This window comes from Centropristis striata, chromosome 4 (assembly GCF_030273125.1).
Source record: "Centropristis striata isolate RG_2023a ecotype Rhode Island chromosome 4, C.striata_1.0, whole genome shotgun sequence".
Lineage (NCBI taxonomy): Eukaryota > Metazoa > Chordata > Actinopteri > Perciformes > Serranidae > Centropristis > Centropristis striata.
Window position 1 is genome coordinate 3025545 of NC_081520.1, and position 22137 is coordinate 3047681.

The window sequence follows — 22137 nt, forward strand, 5'->3', positions numbered from 1 at the left end:
TTGTGGCCTGCGCGGCATTGAACTTAATTATTGTTTACAGAGTTCTATTCTGTGAGCGTGCGGCTAGCCGGCTCCTGTTGTGTAACATTAGCTTGTAGCTAACGTTAGCCTCGGCGTGAGTAGTTTAAAGCCCGGCACCGGGAGTCGGAGAGTTGAGCTCCAGCAGTCAGTCGTCATGAAAAGGAGATATGTGTGAGGTTCAGGAGCTAGCACGGTATCACTTCTCAGAGAGCCACTGATGGCCCTGCTGCAGCGTTAGCTAGCCCGGCCATGTCTTCCAGCATGGGGGACGATAACGGAGTGAACGGGGACCTGAATGCCAACTCCAGGCACCAGAGCACCGGCGACCAGCAGCTGGACAAGGCGGTGCTCCAGTGGCTGACCTGGGACAAGGTGAGAGTCAGTCCGGCTGGGGGACTCAAGTCTGGAGGTGCCCCAATGTGTGTGTGTGTGTGTGTGTATGTGTGTGGGGGGGATATATATATATATATATATATATATATATATATATATATATATATATATACTGTATATTCATATTTATTCTGCACTGGAATTCTATTCTACTCCTTAATACTTACTCCTTCTTTAGACACTTTATATTTTATTGTATTTTCATTGTATTTTTATATTTTATTGCTTGAAGTATGCCTAGGTTGTTCTTTTTACTTAATTGTGTTGTTATTGTCTCTGTGTGTAACGCTGCTGCTACACTGTAATTTCCCAGCTTGGGATAAATAAAGTCTATCTATCTATCTATCTATCTATCTATCTATCTATCTATCTATCTATCTATCTATCTATCTATCTATCTATCTATACATTATACCAAATTTACCTTTAAAAGTGTAGCATTTAACATGAACCATTGTGTATCGGTCCATATGTTGATATACTTGTTTAACATTTATATTTTAAAGATAAATATGGTCGTCTGGTGAAATCGGCACAGATGTAGCTCAGTAAAGCAGCACTTTATATAATTAAAAAGAGAAACTTTGTGAGCTGTTTGGGAATAGCTGTGTGTGTTTGGGAACAGCTGTCGCAGCAACTGTAAACCACTACATGTATGTAAATAAAAAGCTTCTGGGTTGAAACCGGTTGAAACTCGATATGCCGATTTTTTCACGAGAACCAACCGCTTCGGAAAAACCTGCCAAATCGTGCTTCACATGCATATTCATATTGTCAATACGCAAGAAATATAAAATTGCAAGATTTTCAAAGGGATTTCTGAGTGTCGTCATCGCAGCGTGCGCAGTGCGGTCCTGCAGGCCGTCTGGGTCATGATGATTAGTTTTGTGGGTTATTAGGCGATTAAACTGCAGCATGACTTAGCAAAAAGCAGGACACAGTCACTAGGACTGAGGGCTAAAAATAAAACATCACCATGATCATGATAAAAAAAACATTATTATTATTATTATTATTATTAGGCAAGGCAAGGCAAGTTTATTTGTATAGCACAATATTAAACATTATTAAAAACAACATTAAAAACAGCAAGACACAATTGAAAACAGTAAAAACTGTCAATTAAAACAGGGAAATAGAAATACAAATATAAATAGGATAAAATAAGATACAGCAGGATAAAAAAAAGAGATAAAATAATAAAAAAGCATGATTATTATTACATGATCGGCTCTTCTACAAAAATATTCACACAATAAGTTTTTTTTTGTATGGACACTGTCACTGAACCAGCCTCTATTAATTTCCAAGGTGATTTATTTTATTTTATTTTCACCTCAGTTCAATTATAGAGTTAAAAAAAAACCCTACAGAGATCAAAAAATGTGGCTTCTGACGGGATAAAAGGTCATTTTTTTAAAGCTTCTGACAAGTGTACTGTATCACAACAGGCTGACAAAGGCATGGTTACCGTGGTTACAGCGACACATTTCTCGTTTTTTTTGGGGAACATAAGTGTTAGCTTCACACAGAACATAATCTTTGTTTGTTTTTTAGATATATTTTAATGTATAAAAAAAAGTTTCGGATTATAACTTTAAATTAGATTAATAGTTCAGCCTGATCTAGTAAATGTCTGGTTTGAAACTAGTAACTATAGAGAGTCATAGTAACTGAGAGCTGAGCATGTCGATGAGGTTTACACACGTGTGTCAGACACACACACATACACACACACACACACACACACACACACACACACACACACACACACACACACACACGGTGTAGTAGTGTAGTGTTTAAAGGTCATGAATGTTTCTGACCTCCAGTTTAAATGTCAACAGTGGAAAAGATCCACACTGACAGACTGCTGCTGAATTTATATCTGGTTTTTACTCTAATGTGTAATTAGGAGTCTCAATTGTATAATTATGATGATAATAATAATAATAATAATGTTGTTTTTTAATCACTTTTTATATTCTGAATGTCATGTTTTTTCCTGAGTCATGGCTTTCAGTCAACACTTTTAACTGAGACAAATAAGAAGAAAGATGTTTTTTCAGTTCAACCTTTCTTAGTTTATAATCTGTGTGCTCTCTCTCACGTCCTCCAGACTCTTTGCTGTCTGCAGACCTGTCAGACTGAGGCTATTTAAAGAAACTCAAAGATTTTGTTCTAAATAAGGCTACAACTAACGATTCATTTGTCAGTCAGCTAATTATTCCCTGAATTCATTCATGTCCATTTGATGTTTTGTTTTTGTGTTTTCATTGAGAGCACAGGAGGTTTGGATTGTATTTTTAGTTTTTCCTCCGGACTTTTAGGAATATACTGGATATACTGGTATCATATAAAACAAGAAGATCTAGTGTGTCAGGACATTGTGTGGGGAAGTTGTTGAAATACTGCTGCAAAGTTTGGCTTTTTTATGTTTTATTCAAAATTCAAAATAATTCAGAGCAGTGAAGCTTGATGTTTTTGAAAGTTTGATAAAATGCTGCAGTTGTTGTCGTCCATACATGTTTGATATCAGTTCAGTTCAGTTTGACTGAATACTTTGTTGGTCAGTCTGTGGGTTTGACTCTCATTGTGGAGAAATAAAAAGACTGAAGTGAGATGAATAGACTGAGAATTTTCTCTTATTGCACAAAACAATTCTTGATTGAATTAAGTTTTGTGGACACAAAATGCAGTTAAACAGTTAAATCGCAATATATTGTATCACAATACTCACCATATCACAAAATGATTAAAATAGCAATAATATCGTATTGTGACTCAAGTATCGGGATAAAACCGTATTGTGGGGCCGATACCCCCCTGTGTCAAATTAATAATAAAATGGTGAATTTATAACGATGAACAATGGAACAATTCTAACATTTTCTTTGTTCAAACTATATCTCATTGCACACAAAAGGAACCCAGAATGTTACATTGTATAATAGTTTAACTCTATGGAGTCTTATAGGGCTATTATGTCTATTTTTTAAATCCTTTACATGTCTTTGTAAGTCATTTTGTGTCTTTTATTATGTCTGTTTTAGTTATTTTGTGTCTTTTTTTGGTCATTTTGTGTCTTTTTTTGTGTGTCTTTTTTGGTCATTTTGTGTCTTTTTTTGTTATCTTGTGTCTTTTTTTGGTCATTTTGTGTCTTTTTTTGTCATTTTTATGTCTTCTGTGGGGTTTTTTTTGGTTATTCTGTCTTCTCATTTTGTGTCTTTTTTGGTCATTTTGTGTCTTTTTCAAGACATTCAAAGATTTCGAATGCTTAAATATCATCTTTGCCATTTTTTCATGTGCTAATGTGCCCCTCTGATTAAACACTGGCCCCTCTTTGGCCCCCACAGTAAAACTGGTCTAGAAGCGCCACTGGTTGTGTCAGTGTGTGTTAATGTTGCTGCCACCCAGAGTGTGATGGAGCTCTTCTTCTGTGGTGCAGAACCTGCAGACCCGGGCCCAGGTGGAGTCTCTGGTGGCGGCGGGGCGTGTGGAGGATTTGAGGGCGAGGCTCAGCAGCAGGATGAGCTTCGGCACGGCGGGACTCAGAGCGCCGATGGGGGCCGGATTCAACCGGATCAACGACCTCACCGTCATCCAGTCCACACAGGTCAGAGCGGTCGGGTCATCCGGTCATAAACATACACTCAAAAAAATAACTCATTGGATGAACTCAATTAATTTGTGGGCAGAATTTCCATCCAACAAATATTTGTAGCCCAAACTCAAAACAAGTGCATCGATGCAATATAATGTATTTGAGTTAATGTAGCTCACTTTTTTACAAACTCAAATTAAAAACATGTATGTATTGTATTTAAATTGAGTTATCTCAACTCATTTATGTCTTGGAGAGCTAAAATAAAGAAATTGTGTTCGTTCAACCTAAAAACATAGAATTGGAAAACTGAAAGTCATTCTTTTTGGGTTGAAGGGAAGGACAGGGGAGTCAATTAATACATTTTAGGTTACACGTCTTAAACTACTTTTGATTTGATTTTAATTGATTTTTCATTAGACAAACAATACATTAATGTGTCACATCTAAGAAGGGCTTGAATAATTTTTTTGAGTGTAGTTCACGGAAACATAAAACAATAATATACTGAATAACAGTTTGTCTTTGTCTTTGTCTGTCTTCAGGGTTTATATTCCTACCTGTGCAAGTATTTTGCAGACTACAGCAGCAGAGGGCTGGTTGTTGGTTTTGACACCAGAGGACAGGAGGAGAGCGGCTGCAGCAGTCAGAGGTGACCAAGGTTATTATAGTTAACGAAAACTAACGAAAACTAGAATTGAAAAAACATTTTCGTTAACTGAAATAAAATAAAAACTAGAGTTTAAAAAAAAAAACGATAACTAACTGAAACTGTATTTTGTGGTTACAAAACTAACTAAAACTAAGTGAAATTATAGTGAAAATGTCCTTAGTTTTCGTTTTTGTCAACTTTTTTTCATTCATAATTCAGTGTTTCTATTTGAACATGCAACACATGGTGAATATGTTTACTGAGACTGGGATGTTTACACTCCAACCAAAATTCAAAACACCTGGAACTGTAAGAGTTAATAACCTTATTGGGGCTGAGATGATAAACCAAAGGAAATAAAGGCAAAATGTATTATGACCTCTTTGAATCTGGCACCCAACAAATACCCCATTACAAAACAACTGAAACTAACACTAAAACTAATAAAAACTAAACTAAAACTAAGCATTTTCAAAAAATAAAAACTAAACTAAAACTAGAAAACTAAAAACTAACTGAATTTGAAAACAAAAATTCACAACGAAATTAAAACTAAAACTAATGAAAAATCCAAAACTATTATAACCTTGGAGGTGACGACAAACACACGATGATGCTCTCACTTCTACGGTGTTCACGGCATGAAAACAGCCCCAGTATGGCTAGAAGGAGGCAGAACTCACATACCATGAGTTCAGTTTTTCAGCATTTGAAATATTTGAGTGTTTTCTGTAACATAATAATGCATAAAAGCTGACATTTGTTCATCCAAATTAAAAAATGTAACCCTCTGAACCCCAACAAACTGTTTCCTTACTGTTTTCATGTAGTTTCCATTGCTATACAGTCATGGAAAAAATGATTCAACCACCTTTTTTTTCTCTAATTTCTTGTTCATTTTAATGCCCGGTACAACTAAAATTACATTTGTTTGGACAAATATCATGATAACAACAAAAATGGCTCATAAGAGTTTAATTTAAGAGCTGATATCTAGACATTCTTCATGGTCCTGATAAGAACCAAAATCATTATCAAGAAAACCACATTATATTTTTGAATATTACTGTTTGTGTGTTTGAGGTTAGCGAAGCTGACGGCGGCCGTGATGCTGAGCCGAGACGTTCCCGTTCATCTTTTCTCCACATTTGTGCCGACGCCGTACGTGGTGAGGACGCCGTAACGCATCATTTCCTGCTAGCTCTAGTCCTCTGTTGTTGTTGTTTTTTAATAAATGTGTTTTTTTCCAGCCGTACGCCGTGAAGAAGCTCGGTGCTGCAGCCGGCGTGATGATCACCGCCTCACACAATCCTAAAGAGGACAACGGATACAAGGTGAGAAAACTCTTTTTTTTTTAAACAATTTATTTATTAACATTTTTTCATACAGTTTACAGCATCAGTAATGGCAGTAGAACTTCAAATTCCACCCAAACCCACCCCCCTCCCAAATCAGGCCCCAAAGGCCAACACTTGCCTTAAACCCTAATAATAATAATAATAATAATAATAATAATAATGAAAAATAAATAAATAAAATAATAACAATAAAAAGGATAATAATAACGGTAATAGTAAAGTAGATGATGGATAAATACAATACAGAAGTAAATAATAGAAAAATAAATTAAAACCATAAAAAATATAAACAAAGTTCAAAGCACAGTAAATTACATTCAACAAAGGTGATGATATTGGCTTGGTGTTACAGGTAACAACCAACAACTACCGTTGACAGTTGCAACTAGTTAATTCCAAATATGTTTTAAAGTCACTCCAGCATTTTTCATAAAGATAGGGTTTCTTTTTCACATTGAACATAATTTTTTCAGAGGCCATGTATGATGCAACTTCCTTAAAGGAACACTCCACCGTTTTTTCATATTAAAACATGTTATTCGGTCAAGTAAGACGAGTTGATACAGACCTCTTGCGTCTCAATGCGTGCACTCAATCGCCCTGGCGCGCGGCGCCACTTGGCTAGCACTTAGCTTAGCCCAGTTCATTCATTAGGATCCAAACAGATGGACAGTTAGAAGCGACCAAACTCCTCCACGTTTTCCCTATTTAAATACAGCTACACGAGTAGTTAAACGACCAAGTATGGCGACACAAAATAAAACGTGGCGCTTTTCGAAGCGGATAAAAAGGAGAACTATAATGTATGGCGGAATAGCACTTGGGAGCACTTCGACTCGGCGCAGTAATATCATCACTCCTGAGGGGAGAAGATTTTTCAGGAGTGATGATATTACTGCGCCGAGTCGAGTTTAACTACTCGTGTAGCTGTATTTAAATAGGGAAAACGTGGAGGAGTTTGGTCGCTTCTAACTGTCCATCTGTTTGGATCCTAATGAATGAACTGGGCTAAGCTAAGTGCTAGCCAAGTGGCGCCGCGCGCCAGGGCGATTGAGTGCACGTATTGAGACGCAAGAGGTCTGTATCAACTCGTCTTACTTACCCGAATAACATGTTTTAATATGAAAAAACGGTGGAGTGTTCCTTTAAGCCACATTGAGACAGTGGGTGGACTTTCACTTTTCCACAGTATGGCAATACATTTATTTCCAGCAATTAGGGATAGCCTAATAAAACATGTTTTCATTTTCTTGTTAGTGGGTCAAACAGATAAATCCCCTAGCAAAACCAATCTTGGTGAGTGAGGAATCTCAATCCCTGTGCTGCCCTTGAGTACATCCAGAATATGATCCCAAAAGTGTTTCAAATTTACACAATCCCAAAACATATGGATAAGACTCCCTGTAGTGATCTTACACCTTGGACAAAGTTCAGAAATAGTACCGTACATTTTATGGAGTCTCTCTGGTGTGAGATAAATTCTATGAATGAGATTAATCTGTAGAAGCCTATGACGGCTATTATACGAAAACTTTTGAGCTGAGCTACACAGCGCTTCCCAGTCACAGTCTTTAAAGGTGAAATCAAGATCTTTTGTTCCCATTTAGCCCTAGATTTCAGAGTTTTATTTGTCAGGAGATCCAGTATAGGTGAGAAAACTCTTGGCAGGAAAAAGGCTCATCGCTGCTAAAATAAAGGTCTGTATCTGGGTCTCCCCCTGCAGGTTTACTGGTGTAACGGTGCTCAGATCTCCTCACCTCACGATAAGGGGATCCTGCAGAGTATCCAGGAGCAGCTGGAGCCCTGGAGCGCCTCCTGCTGGGAGGAGGAGCTGGTGGAGAGCTGCTCCCTGAGCACCGACCCCCTGACCCAGATCAACAGCTGCTACATGGACGAGCTCACCTCCCTCTGCTTCCACAGGTAAGAGGGGGACCTCCCAGACCTCTGGAGCCTGTCTGGGTCTTTATATCTGATCCTCTGACCCTGGAGCTGCTCTATGTACTCACAGGCATCGACCTCTCCATCAGCTCCGCTAAATTTAACGAAATGGATGCTTTATTTTACCAGGGTCTTCAAAGTCTTAACAGTCTAAAATTTGATAATTTGAATTTAAGGCCTTAAAATGTCTAAAATTCTCTTAAAATTTCATAAAATGTCTTAAATTTGATTTTGAAAGGTCTTAAAAATGTACACTACCGGTCAAAAAATTTTGAACACCCCAATTTTTCCAGTTTTTTATTGAAATTCAAGCAGTTCAAGTCAAATGAACAGCTTGAAAGGGTACCAAGGTAAGTGGTGAACTGCCAGAGGTAAATAAAAAAAGGTAAGCTTAACCAAAACTGGAAAATAATGTACATTTCAGAATTATACAAGTAGGCCTTTTTCAGGGAACAAGAAATGGGTTAACAACTTAACTCTATGGAGTCTTGGGCTATTTTGTCCATTTTTTAATTCTTTTCACGTCTTTGTAAGTCATTTTGTGTCTTTTTTTAGTCATTTTGTGTCTTTTTTTGTCATTTTGTGTCTTTATTTAGTCATTTTGTATCTTTAGGTGTCTGAAGTCAAAAGTCAACGGTGAAATCAAGTCAACGTGTTGTGGCTCCTGCTGTGTGCCGTGTGATGAGTGTGTGTGTCTCGTGTCTCTCAGGGATCTGAACAGAAGCTGTCCTCTGAAGTTTGTCCACTCGTCGTTCCACGGTGTGGGACACGTCTTCGTCCAACAAGCCTTTAAAGCCTTTGGCTTCGCTCCACCGATCCCTGTCCCCGAGCAGAAAGACCCCGACCCCAACTTCTCCTCCGTCCGCTGCCCGAACCCAGAGGAGGGCGAGTCGGTCCTGGTAGGACGCACATTCCACCTCTCAATGTCAGCATTTTATTATTTTTTCTGTTTTAATAATAAGTCTTTTTTTCTTCTTCAGGAGCTTTCTCTTCTTCTGGCAGAGCAGGAAAACGCTCGCATCGTTCTGGCGACGGATCCTGACGCCGACCGATTGGCTGTTGCAGAGAAGTCTGACAGGTAACTGTGACGCTTCATCAAAGGCAGTTTACATTCTGCTGGTTTGATGTAGGATGGGCATTTGGAAGAAACCTGCCAACTCGATTATCTATAACGTTAACGATCAATTTATCGATTAATAGCTGCATACATACATGGGCAAAATAAAAGCTATATATACAGTACAGGCCAAAAGTTTGGACACACCTTCTCATTCAATGCATTTTCTTTATTTTCATGACTATTTACATTGTATCAAAACTATGAATGAACACGTGGAATTATTCACACTTTTTAGTTAAGTACATAATTCCACATGTGTTCATTAATAGTTTTGATGAATTTACAATGTCAATAGTCATGAAAATAAAGGAAACACATTGAATGAGAAGGTGTGTCCAAACTTTTGGCCTGTACTGTATATATACAGTACTGTGCAAAAGCCTGTTTTAATAACAGACGCTTTTATTTTGAAAGGACGAAAAGAGACTTGATCCTGTCAATCGTAAAAAACGAACTCAACTGAGATTAAACTATAAAGATAACGTCAAGGAGTTCAATGTTTTATGTTAGTTTAGTTGTTAGTTAGTTGTTTTAGGTTAGTTTTCACAGTAATCTTCATATTTAAATGTGTTTTGTGTTTAAATAAGTTTTGGATCAATTTAAAACTCAGTAATTAATTCTAGCAATGTTTGATACCGTAAGCTAGTCTTGCTCAAATGAATACTCTTGTATTTCTGTGTGTTTCATAATTGTTATTGCAACTTTCAGTTTTCAAACTGAAGCTTTATCCAACTTATTGTCTTATTGATGTACGGCCGCAGAACTGAACGCTCAGCGTGTTTCAGTTCAGTGATACTGATACGCAGTCAGAGATGAAATTGACATAAAAAAATACACAGATCGATTTAAAATTCCACGTGATCGATTAAATTCTTAACGACCGTTAATGGATCATTGGTGAAATCTTCCCGTCCCTAGTTTGATGTCTCTGCTGGTTGTTGCAGGTGCGGTTGGAAGGTGTTCACAGGTAACGAGCTGGCGGCTCTGCTGGGTTGGTGGATGTTCTTCAACTGGAAGGAGGCTCATCCAGATCCTGCAGACACTCGGAGCGTCTACATGTTGGCCACCACAGTCTCCTCCAAGATCCTGCAAGCCTTCGCTCGCATCGAAGGTTTCCACTTCGAGGTCAGACGGCCAGTGGCGGTTCTAGACCAGTTTTACTGTCGGACCCAAGGAGGGGCCAGTGTTTAATCAGGGGGCCAAAGATGTGTAAAATGCAAAATGGTGTAAAAGATGATATTTAAGCATTAAAAAACCTTTATTTTAGCTTATTTAAAAATCTAATTTAAGTATATTTGGAAGATGCAAATACATTGATTGAAAAAATGAGACGTATCAACAAATCAGTTGTTTTTGTACGGCAATGACATTTCTAATTTTTGTGCACAATTACTTTTTATTTTATTTTGAAAGTGCGGTACAGTGAGAATGATCTTTTTATATAGATAATACAAGATTTTATTGCACAATTCAACTATTATACAATGTTCACATTCTGGGTTCCTTTCGTGTACAAAGAGATATATGGTTTGAAAAAAATAGGTCAGAATTGTTCATCATTATAAATTGATCTTTTTATTATTAATTTGACGTAGGGGCCAAGGGCTTCTCCACAGGGGCAGTGGCCCCTGTGGAGAAGCGCCACTGCAGACGGCTCAAATTAGCCAACAAGCTAAACGACAAGCAGTGGTGGAAAGTAACTAAGTAAATTTACTCAAGTACTGTACTTAAGTACAGTTTTGAGGAACTTGTACTTTACTTGAGTATTTCCATTTTATGTCACTTTTTACTTGTACTTCATTTCATTTTTAGGCAACTCTTGTACTTTTTACTCCACTACATTTAGCTGCCAGCTTTAGTTACTTTAGTTACTTTTCAGGTCGAGATTTAACATAAAACATAATAGATTTAAAATTTGTACTAATTAAACCACACAAAGGTATATTAAGTAGTTAAAATTAGCCCTACCTTGACAACAGTAAATTTAAAGCTTACATAAATGCATCAAAAATAATAATACAATAATATATTTGGACAATCTGAGTGAGTCCATTCTGCATTGCCAATACTTTTACTTTTGATACTTTAAGTACATTTTGATGCTGATACTTTTGTACTTTTACTTCAGTAAGTTTTGAATGCAGGACTTTTACTGTAGTGGAGTAATTTCACAGTGTGGTATTAGTACTTTTACTTGAGTAAGGGATCTGAATACTTCTTCCACCACTGACGACAAGAGGTCGTGTGTCAGTACCACAAATTATGACACGTACAGCAGTATTCAAAATAGTAGCAGTCCAATGTGACTAACCAGATTAATCCAGGTTTTTAGTATATTTTTTATTTTTTATTGGGCCGTGTGCACCCTGTACACACGGCCCATATTGACGTTTTTGAGGGGACAACTGGCTGAATTAGCAAATATGATGATGATGATGATGATGACTAACGAGTGTCTGTGCTCAACAGGAAACTCTTCCCGGGTTTAAGTGGATCGGGAACAGAATACACGAACTCTCCAAAACCGGAAACAGCGTCTTATTTGCCTTTGAGGAGTCCATTGGTAACCAAGTTTATTTGCTCCTTCCACTCATGAGATGATCTTCAAATTTAGATAACTTGAGCTGATAATAATGGATTCTTTGGTGTCTTCAGGTTTCCTCTGCGGCAGTTTGGTTCCTGAGAAAGATGGCGTGAGCGCGGCGGTGGTGGTGGCTGAAATGGCTGCTTATCTCCACAACAACAACCTGAGTCTGAATCAGCAGCTGCACAACATCTACCAGACGTACGTTAGCTTCATATCCCTGCAGGAGACACAACTCAAACTGTCTGTGATCAGGTTCTCTCAGGCCCCGTTTACACGAGGACGCTCGCGGGTAAAAACGACAAAATATTTTATCGGAAGTGCCTTTCGTTTAGACGGTGACGGCGTTTTTGGGGCTTAAAGACGCAAAAATCTGAAACCACCTTCCAAAGTGGAAAAGTTAAATACGCTCCTCCGTAGCGTGTCGTCTACACTGACCAAGGTTATTATAGTTAACGAAAACTAACGAAATAACGAAAACTAGAATTGAAAAAACATTTTCGTTAACTGAAATAAAAATAAAAACGAGTTTTTAAAAAAACGATAACTAACTGAAACTGTATTGCGTGGTTACAAAACTAACTAAAACTAACTGAAATTATAGTGAAAATGTCCTTAGTTTTCGTTTTTGTCAACTTTTTTCATTCATAATTCAGTGTTTCTATTTGAACATGCAACACATGGTGAATATGTTTACTGAGACTGGGATGTTTACACTAGAACCAAAATTCAAAACAGTTAATAACCTTATTGGGGCTGAGATGATAAACCAAAGGAAATAAAGGCAAAATTTATTATGACCACTTTGAATCTGGCACCCAACACATAGCCCATTACAAAAAAACTAAAACTAAACTAAAACTAATAAAAACTAAACTAAAACTAAGCATTTTCAAAAAATAAAAACTAAACTAAAACTAGAAAACTCACTCTAAAAACTAACTAAAACTAACTGAATTTGAAAACAAAAATTCAAAACTAAATTAAAACTAAAACTAATGAAAAATCCAAAACTATTATAACCTTGACACTGACAAGACACAAAACTCTGATCTGATCTGCTCACGTCACGTATGTGTTTACGTCACATACATGCTCCAGGACAGGAAATAAACAAACGTGGGATTATTTCCATGGTGGGACCTTCAAGCTGCTCTGGCAGCTCTAATAAACTTACAGGAGTCTTTCCACCAAATGTCCAGGATATGTACAGATAGTATTAGTGAACAGAGAAGGATCTGGAATTACCTCCATCACATTCTGGATGCAGCGATTGGTGGGAGGAGCCAGACGGCTGTGAACGAGACCTGGGAGATCTAGTGATGGTGGAGAACTTTGTGGAAGGAGGAGTAATGGACAAAAAAAGACACAAAATGACAAAAAAGACACAAATGGACAAAAAAAGGTGCAAAATAGCCCAAAAAAGACATAAAATAATGGAAAAAGACAAAAAATGACAAAAAAAATACACAAAATGGCCAAAGAAAAAAATTGACTACAAAAAGACGGAAAACTAGCAAAAAAAGAGATACAAAATGAGCAAAAAAGACACTAAATGACCGAAAAAGATGCAAAATAACCAAAGAAAGACACAAATTGACCACAAAAAGATGCAAAATGGCCAAAACCAGCCAGACGGCTGTGAACGAGACCTGGGAGATCTAGTGATGGTGGAGAACTTTGTGGAAGGAGTAGCTGATGAAAATGTGTGGCGTGAAAACTTCTGCATGCCCAAAGATGCTCTTATGGCTTTAAGTGATGCCGCCTGGCTGCATACAATCCAATTTCACACACTTTTGCGTCACCGTATGCAGCAGATTTCCTCCTGAAAACGCTCGTCTAAACGAGGAATAAAAAGTGAAGACGAGACGCCACTTTTGCATCTTCTGTTCAGACCGTCCTCGTGTAAACGGAGCCTCAGTGAACCAAATTTTTAGTTACACACAAAGTTATCCAATCTCAAAAACTGGATCAGACTGTATGTACAGTCAAAAACCCTTTTTTTTTTCAATTTCTTGTTCATTTTAGTGCCTGGTACAACTAAAGGTGCATTTGTTTGCACAAATATAACGATAACAACAAAAATAGCCCATAAGAGTTTAATTTAAGAGCTGATATCTAGACATTTTCAATGGTTTTCTTGATAATAACCAATATCATCAACAACAAAAAAAACATGGAAAATGACCAGATATCAGCTCTTAAATTTAACTCTTGTGAGCTATTTTGTTGTTATTATTATAGTTGTACCAAGCATTGGACAAGAAAACAAGGGTGGTCTAATATGTTTTTTCATGACTGTAGAACAATGTGTTATAATATTTAGATCATAATAATATGTTTTGGTTAAAGTGTAAAGGGTAAAAAAAATCAAATCAACTATAAAGGAACTTGTAATATTTATTACAAGTTTCAATTTATATTAAATCCTCCTCTTATGTTGCAGGTCAAATTGACCCATTTCAAAGTTTAAAAATCTAAAATATATATATATATATATATATATATATATATATATATATATATATATATATATATATATATATATATATATATATATAATTAAAAGTATTTTATATAAAAAAAAAAGTAAAATACAACTTTTAAAAAAATCAATGTTATGTAAAACTATTATATTTTATATGTAGGTCTTTCCAATCTAAATAAAAAAAAGTTTTAACATGCTTTTTCTTATGAAAATAGAGTGAATCATCCTTATTGATCTTTGAGAGGTAAACAACCATTGCACTAAATACTGATTGATATGGTTAGTTATGGTGTTATTATTAAAATACAAACAATGTTTATTAAACTGATGCGAGTGAAAACAACTAAATATAAGCTATTATAGGTTTTTATTTACTTCTTTTAAAGTTTGTTTAAATCAGTGGTTTTTGTTTTAATAAATTTGGGCAATAATTCAATATCAAGAAAACATTTTAACATTTCTTTATTTTCCATATCAGTGATTTAATCTAATTAAAAACTAACAAAAGAGTTTATAGAGATGTATAAGCATTAAGAGTTTCTCAAAGTGATGAGATTAAAATAATAATCACATTATTTAATTATATTACAAACATAAAATAATGAAACTAAGTGTTGAAAAATTCTTCCTTTATGTGTCTATAATTAATGTTAAAACCAACAAAAGCAAAGTTCTTCTGTAGCGTTTTGAAATTGATTTGTTGTTTTAATACAAAGTACAAAAATAAAAAGTTCAGCATGTATGCCATTATTTTTAAATGATTTAAAACTTTCCACCAGCAGAGGGCAGCAAACACCAGAACAATCTTGTTTGCATAATGAAGAAAAAAATATATGAAGAAAATAATATAGAAATAAATATGTTTGCGGAAACAAATAGACAGGAGAATAAATAAATACATTTAACAATGAATTTAAAAAAATTAAATTGATTTTAAGAAGGAAAAAAGAAAAAGAAACTTAAATCACCATGTAAATAAATGGAGGAATTAAACTGAAATACATTTTAAAATGATTAAATACATGTAAAATAAACAAATACATTTAAAATAAATATGTTAATAAATGAAAGGGAAAATAATGAGGAAAGTATAAAAAAATGAATGAATCCAAAGGTAAATAAAGAAAAAAATTCAAGGAGAATAATATCAATCAATGTCCAAATTTATTTTAATACTTTTTTTTTTTTACAACATTTAATGGAATATTAAAATATTAATCAGGTTATGTTATTTTATTATTATTATTTACTTTATTACTATTGTGAAAAAAATTACCCAAACACTGGAATCTGCCAAAATCATATCAATCAATCAATGCATAAAGAAATGTGTAGAGAAATAATACAGAAATAATCTTTAGGGGGGAGAAAAATAGACAAGAGAATGCAAAGAAAATAAATAAAAAAATGAATAAAAAATAATTTAAAAAATGAAAATAAACTCAAACTAATGAACTTAAAAAAGGAAAAATGTTAAATCAAATGTTAAATCAAAATATAAATAAAGGGAGAATTAATAAAAAGGTAGATGAAGACACAAAGTTAAAAATACAACCAATTAATTCATTTAATTATTTAATTGATAGAGTCATTTATTTATTTACTTACTTATTTATGTTAATCACAGCAGCTTCAGTTCTCTGTAGTTTTAGAAGTCTTTGTGAAGTTTATTTGTACTCTTTCTTTTTTCTTGACAATGAAATTAATTTACGTGCTTGCAGAGTTTTTGTCTCCTCTTCCTTATACGGTCGTGACTTCCTGTCTGCAGGTACGGCCATCACCTGTCTAAAACCTCGTACGTCATCTGTAATGACCCGCTAACCATTCAGAAGATCTTCAGCCGGATCAGAAACTTTGACGGCGAAGCCTCGTACCCGAAGACGTGCGGCGGCGTCCAGATCGTCCACATCAGAGACGTTACCACGGGATACGACAGCAGCCAGCCCGACCTCAGATCAGTAAGGAACTTAAGGACTTTAACCCATTGAAGCCTGGAAAGCGTATACGTCGTTTTGTAGTATTTGTATAAGCTCTCAAATACTTTTTGAATTTCATTTCTATCTGCTACAGAGGCTGAAAAATCTATTTTTTAGTAGAAGCGTTGACACTTCTGTTGAATTTCCAGAAAAACTTCAGGTTTTAGGGGCTGATTTTAAAATCGCCCAGAGGTTTTACAGGTGTTTCAGGCGTCAATGGGTTAAAGAACTAGTAGAATGTAGTAAATCGTTAGCCTCATAGCATAATTGCCTAAGTCATTTTTTGGCCAAATTGTGATATCTGCCTAACTTTACTCTCCTACCACTGCTGCATCTTTCTGCCTTATTATATATGTTCTCAACCTATCAGAACACTTGTTAGAGTCCAAAATCACTTTCTGCCTTAGTCATCTCTGTGACTTAGGCATTTTTGCTGCTACATACAAACCAAACATTATTTATATGTAAGAGAAAAATTGCCTTAGTCAGGGCATATTCTGCCTAAGTCACTTTTGTCTGTTATGAAATCGATGTGTTTGATTTTTTATGCAAACTTGTTCACACTTCTATTTGAACTTACTGTTACAATATCAATTAAGAATACCAATGGGCTTACTAAAAATTGTGTTTTTTCTTGTTTCCCGAAAACGTTCAAATATGACTTAGGCAACTATGCTATGAGGCTAACGATATGTATTTAACTGCATGTTTCCTCTGGAGGTACTTCCTGTGACGAGGAGCAGTCAAATGATCACCTTCACGCTCCAGAATGGCGTCGTGGCAACACTGAGAACCAGCGGCACCGAACCCAAAATCAAATACTACACAGAGTACTGCGCCTCGCCGGGAAACAGGTCAGATGACTGTATTACACTGATATGCTGTTCACAGATACGGCCATACAGATGGCAAAAGTAATAACCTACTGATATTCTCAAGGGCTTTAAATGATTCTTTGACCCAGAAAATTTATTTTTTGACACCAAGATTGACCTTTTAAGTGGCTTGGAAGATATACTGGTTCTCATAGACTTTATATGGGTGCCATATCCGTTCCGGAATCTTGATGAAGTGGCTCCTACCAAAAATTGAAACCTCAGGTCATAGAGAGCAGTGGTGGAATGTAACTAAGTACATTTACTCAAGTACTGTACTTAAGTACAATTTTGAGGTATTTGTACTTTACTTGAGTATTTCCATTTTATGTCACTTTATACTTATACTCCACTACATTTTGAGGTAAATATTGTACTTTTTACTCCACTACATTTATCTGACAGCTTTAGTTACTTTACAGGTTGAGATATAACATAAAATATAAGATCAATTTAAAGTGATTACACATATTTTTAATTAAACCTCATAACAGTATTTTAAGTAGATACAATGAGTCCTGTCTTTACTAAATTAAAACACTGGTTACATAAAAGGCACATTACAAATAATGTAATAATATATTTAGATTATATAAAACAACCTGAGTGGGTCCATTCTGCATAACGAGTACTTTTACTTTTGATACTTTAAGTACATTTTGATGCTGATACTTTTATACTTTTACTTCAGTAAGTTTTGAATGCAGGACTTTTACTTGTAGTGGAGTAATTTCACAGTGTGGTATTAGTACTTTTACTTAAGTAAGAGATCTGAATACTTCCCCCAACACTGATAGAGAGCATGTGGAAAAAATGTGGTGCTTTTGTCCGGCGTGTCCCCATTCTTCTCAAATCTGGTCCTAAACCGCCGGACTATGAGCACCAGTGGTGGAAATAGTATTCAGATCCCTTACTGAAGTAAAAGTTCAAAAGTATCAGCATCAAAATGTATTTAAAGTATCAAAAGTAAAAGGACTCATTATGTAGAATGGACCTACTCAGATTGTTTTATAAATTAATAAAATATATAATAATATATTTAGAATTTATTCTAAATACATTAAGAGATTATTATTATTATTGATGCAATTATGTAAGTGCTTTAATTTTGTAAAGATAGGGCTCATTTTCCATCCATCCAACCCTAACCCAAAATTCAGTTAAACAGTTAATTTGCAATATATCGTATCGCAATACTCACCATATCACAAAAAAACCCATAAAATTGCAATAATATCGTATCGTGACTCAAGTATCGGGATAAAATTGTATCGTGGGGCCTCTGCTCATTACCACCTCGGTGAGACATGAGACATGAGACTTTTTCAGGCTACCTGTCCATCATGTGGTTGCCCCACCCTAAATCCTCCGCTTTATCATATATTTTGCTCGAAATAGGGACAATCATTTAGTAAGTGAACATAATGCGATGTAGAAGAAGACTTGAAACAATCGATTGAGACCATAAACCAGACCTGGGCATTGGGCGGCCCACGTGAGGTTACCCAGAAATTAGAAATCAATACAACCGCGGTGCTTTTATTTTGAAAAATAGCAAACATTATCATTAGCACTAGAGCTAACTAGCACTTTTACTATAGTTAAGACAACAAATATATCCACTAATATATATGACAGAATAAAATAAACTTTAACAAACCTTGTGTCCTGTCAGTCAGCCACTATAGAAGCCTTTTGATACTTTATATCAACTTTATATGAATTACTACGCACTCGTTATTATTTACCGTTCGTTTTTTCATTTAACTGTTCTACCGGTTATTTCCTGTCACTACCTTTCAAAATTAAAGCACCTGTTTCACACTGGACGGCACCTTTTCAAAATAAAAGCATCACAACATTGTAAAACACTAAAGGTCATTTACAGTTGTGTTTAAAATAAATGGAAAAGTGATATTGTGATTAGAGTATTTACTACTTTTTACTGCTATATTTGATTTATTACCACATTAACAGTCTTATCATAACATTTATTATTATCAGTAGCAGCTCAAAACCAGATAATTTACTGTATTTTATAAAGCGATTACATTAATATTGAGCAGAATTTAGTTCAGAGTTTTGGTCCGGCCCCCGCAACCTTCGTGGTATTGGTCATGTGGCCCCTTGGGGAAATGAATTGCCCACCCCTGCCATAAACTCTTTATGAGAATGTTTACTGAGATCATAAATCATTTTCTCATAGACTTCTATACAATCAGACTTCTTTCTGCAACTAGTGGAGTCGCCCCCTGCTGGACGTCAGAGAGAATGCAGGTTCAACACCGATTTCAAAACTTTTATTTTACAGAATAAAACTTCAACTTATAAAATCTGCAAAATGTCACGTTATTGATCTTATTGACTGGATGACATCATGGTGATGTCTGTGACCTCATCAGCCTGTCTGTGTGTTGCAGCGAGCCGTCCAGTCTGGAGGAGGAGCTCAGGAAGATCACCGCCGCCCTGCTGGAAGAGTTCCTGGAGCCGGAGAAGAACAACCTGATTCGCCGCTGCGTCTAACTCCACCTCCTATGTACCTGACCTGTTGATGATGTCACATCCTGTCGTGTTTGTGGTCGAATCAGTGTGGCGGCTGCTGCTGCTGTTTCTCTCTGTGGTGTTGATGAAGTTCAGTTTGGACTTAAACATGGACTGATTCATTAATAATCAATAGATATATAAATATTTAGTGTCCTTCATACATCAAAGAGCATGAGGGGTAAACTCCTCATTCTGATTGGTTATCAGGACAAAGGGAAGATTAAAGTATTGATACATGTATTTTCATAGAAAGAAAATTAAATATAAACCAAATATTCGCTGTCAAAGACCTGAACTGTAAAGACTTGAAATAAATTAGTTTTTTATGGAAGTTTATTAATGGCAAAACTTAAGTTTCTGTACGGAAGCTCGATGCTGTCACCATGACAACAACATGTTGTATTGTTTTTTTTAAAACTGGAAAAAAATTGCAACAAGCTGAATGATTTTGTTTTAACTAAAAGTTGTTTCAACACGTCACTTTATCTCAAATGTTCTCATTTTACAAAAATCAGCGTTGTAAAATTCTAAGTTATGTTATAACAAATTTGTTTGCTGTCCAAACATTTTTTTGCTTTAATGAGATTTTGCTTAATGACATTATTTTGTCATATAACCAGAAAAAGTGATGAATATTACAAAGAGAAAAAAAGTGATTCATTTGGTTTCTTATTATAGCAACAAAAAACATCATGTGGGGGAAAGTTTCAGAAGGGCTTTTTGGGGGAAATAACAGTTAGATGCTGAAACATATATAAACCAAAATGTGAATGTTAGGATTCATAAAAAACACGACTGGGAAGATGCAAATTAATAAACCTGTCCTTATAGTTGCAGCTATAAAGTTGCAGCTTTCGTATTATTCAGATTTAGACTTTTGTTTTCTTGTCAGTTTTGTCGTTAATGAACTTCCAAATGTGGACTGAAGGGGGTCGGCTGTTTCTCTTCTGTCTTTGTATTTTTTGACCTTTTTCCTTCACACAGATTTATCGTCGTTGTCTCAACGTTTTTGACCTCATTTTACCTCTGAATAAGCTGCCGATCACTGACGGCAGTGGCTGGATGTTTATCTGTTCTGTTACATTAGTTTTGCTCTGGTTAAATGTTGGTTATTTTGCACAACCCTGGTTCCAAAAAAGTTACACTACTGGTCAAAAGTTTTAGAACACACTAACTTTTCCAGAATTTAATTGAAAATGATGCAGTTTAATGTCTCAGTGTACTCTGAAATTAATGCACATTTGCAACATTTAAAATTCTTTATTGAGCATGATAGTGTTTTGAAAGTAAAAAAAAAGATTCAAAATCACATTTTATGTTGGATTAAAGGACTAAAAAAAGACACAAAATGACAAAAAAAAGACACAAAATGACAAAAAAGACACCAAAAGATGCAAAATGACTAAAGAAAGACACAAAATGACCAAAAAAAGACACAAAATGACTTACAAAGACATGAAAAGAATTCAAAAATGGACAAAATAGCCCAAGACTCCATAGAGTTAAGTTGTTAACCCATTTCTTGTTCCCTGAAAAAGGCCTACTTGTATAATTCTGAAATGTACATTATTTTTCAGTTTTGGTAAAGCTTACTTTTTTTTATTTACCTCTGGCAGTTCACCACTTACCTTTGTACCCTTTCAAGCTGTTCATTTGACTTGAACTGCTTGAATTTCAATAAAAAAAATGGAAAAATTGGGGTGTTCTAAAACTTCTGACCGGTAGTGTAGTTGGGACGCCATGTAATCAAAACAGACTGCATGAAATTCAGAGTTTATATTTACACGATTATAACACTAATACATTAAATATATTGCATTTGTAAAACAGAAAAAAGTATCACACTTGTTTTATTTACAACAACATCCCAACTATTCTGTATCCTGGGCTGTAACAGATGATGTATAGAGGTCAATGGGTTGTTTGTTTACAAATAAAATGTCTCGTTCATATTGTACAAACAAGAGCGGGAAGATATTTATCTTTTTAACAGAAGGACAGAAGTTTATATTTCAGGTTGTTTTGAGAGAAGAATTAATGAAATGCTGAATGACTCTGAAACAGTTCAGTTGTTTGTTTTTTGATGTTTCTCCAGCACAAAAGACGGAATAAATAACAACAAAAACAAACATTGTGTATCGGTGCATCCCTGATATATAAAATCTATTTATGTGACGGTTGATGTTGTATTAAATCTGTTCAATCTGTTTGTTTCTTGGACAGAGTGAGACCTCTTCTCTGACAATCCACCAATAAAACATAATAAAACTGTAATTTTTTATATATTTTATTCGTTCATTCTGTTCTGCTCCTTCATTTTCTTTGAGACATTATTTTTAAACAGAAATAATAAAGATATAACTGTGACTCAGTGCTCAAAGTATTTGTTTTAAATTAAAAATAATGACTATTTGTAAAAATTTGTCATCTTTATTTTTTAGACCATGTTTCTATTTATGTAATATTATTGCTTTGTTTTATTTTGAAAACTTTTTGTTAAACTTCACACTGTTTTTCTCAGAACAAATATTACCAGAATAAAGTCATAACACAAAGTGTCACAACTTCTTCATAGATAAATATC

General features: G+C 35.2%; 1 protein-coding gene across 1 annotated transcript; it reads left to right on the top strand.

Moving 5' to 3' along the window:
- Positions 1–217: 217 nt before the first annotated feature.
- pgm2l1 (phosphoglucomutase 2-like 1) lies at positions 218–21827 on the top strand. The gene is made up of 14 exons (XM_059331418.1): positions 218–393; positions 3863–4030; positions 4564–4670; positions 5754–5838; positions 5921–6004; positions 7752–7948; positions 8676–8865; positions 8947–9044; positions 10031–10211; positions 11556–11649; positions 11742–11871; positions 15927–16116; positions 16855–16988; positions 19430–21827. Exons 1-14 carry the CDS (start codon positions 271–273, stop codon positions 19530–19532), a joined length of 1884 nt encoding a protein of 627 aa, XP_059187401.1. The 5' UTR covers positions 218–270; the 3' UTR covers positions 19533–21827.
- The last annotated feature ends 310 nt before the right edge of the window (positions 21828–22137 follow it).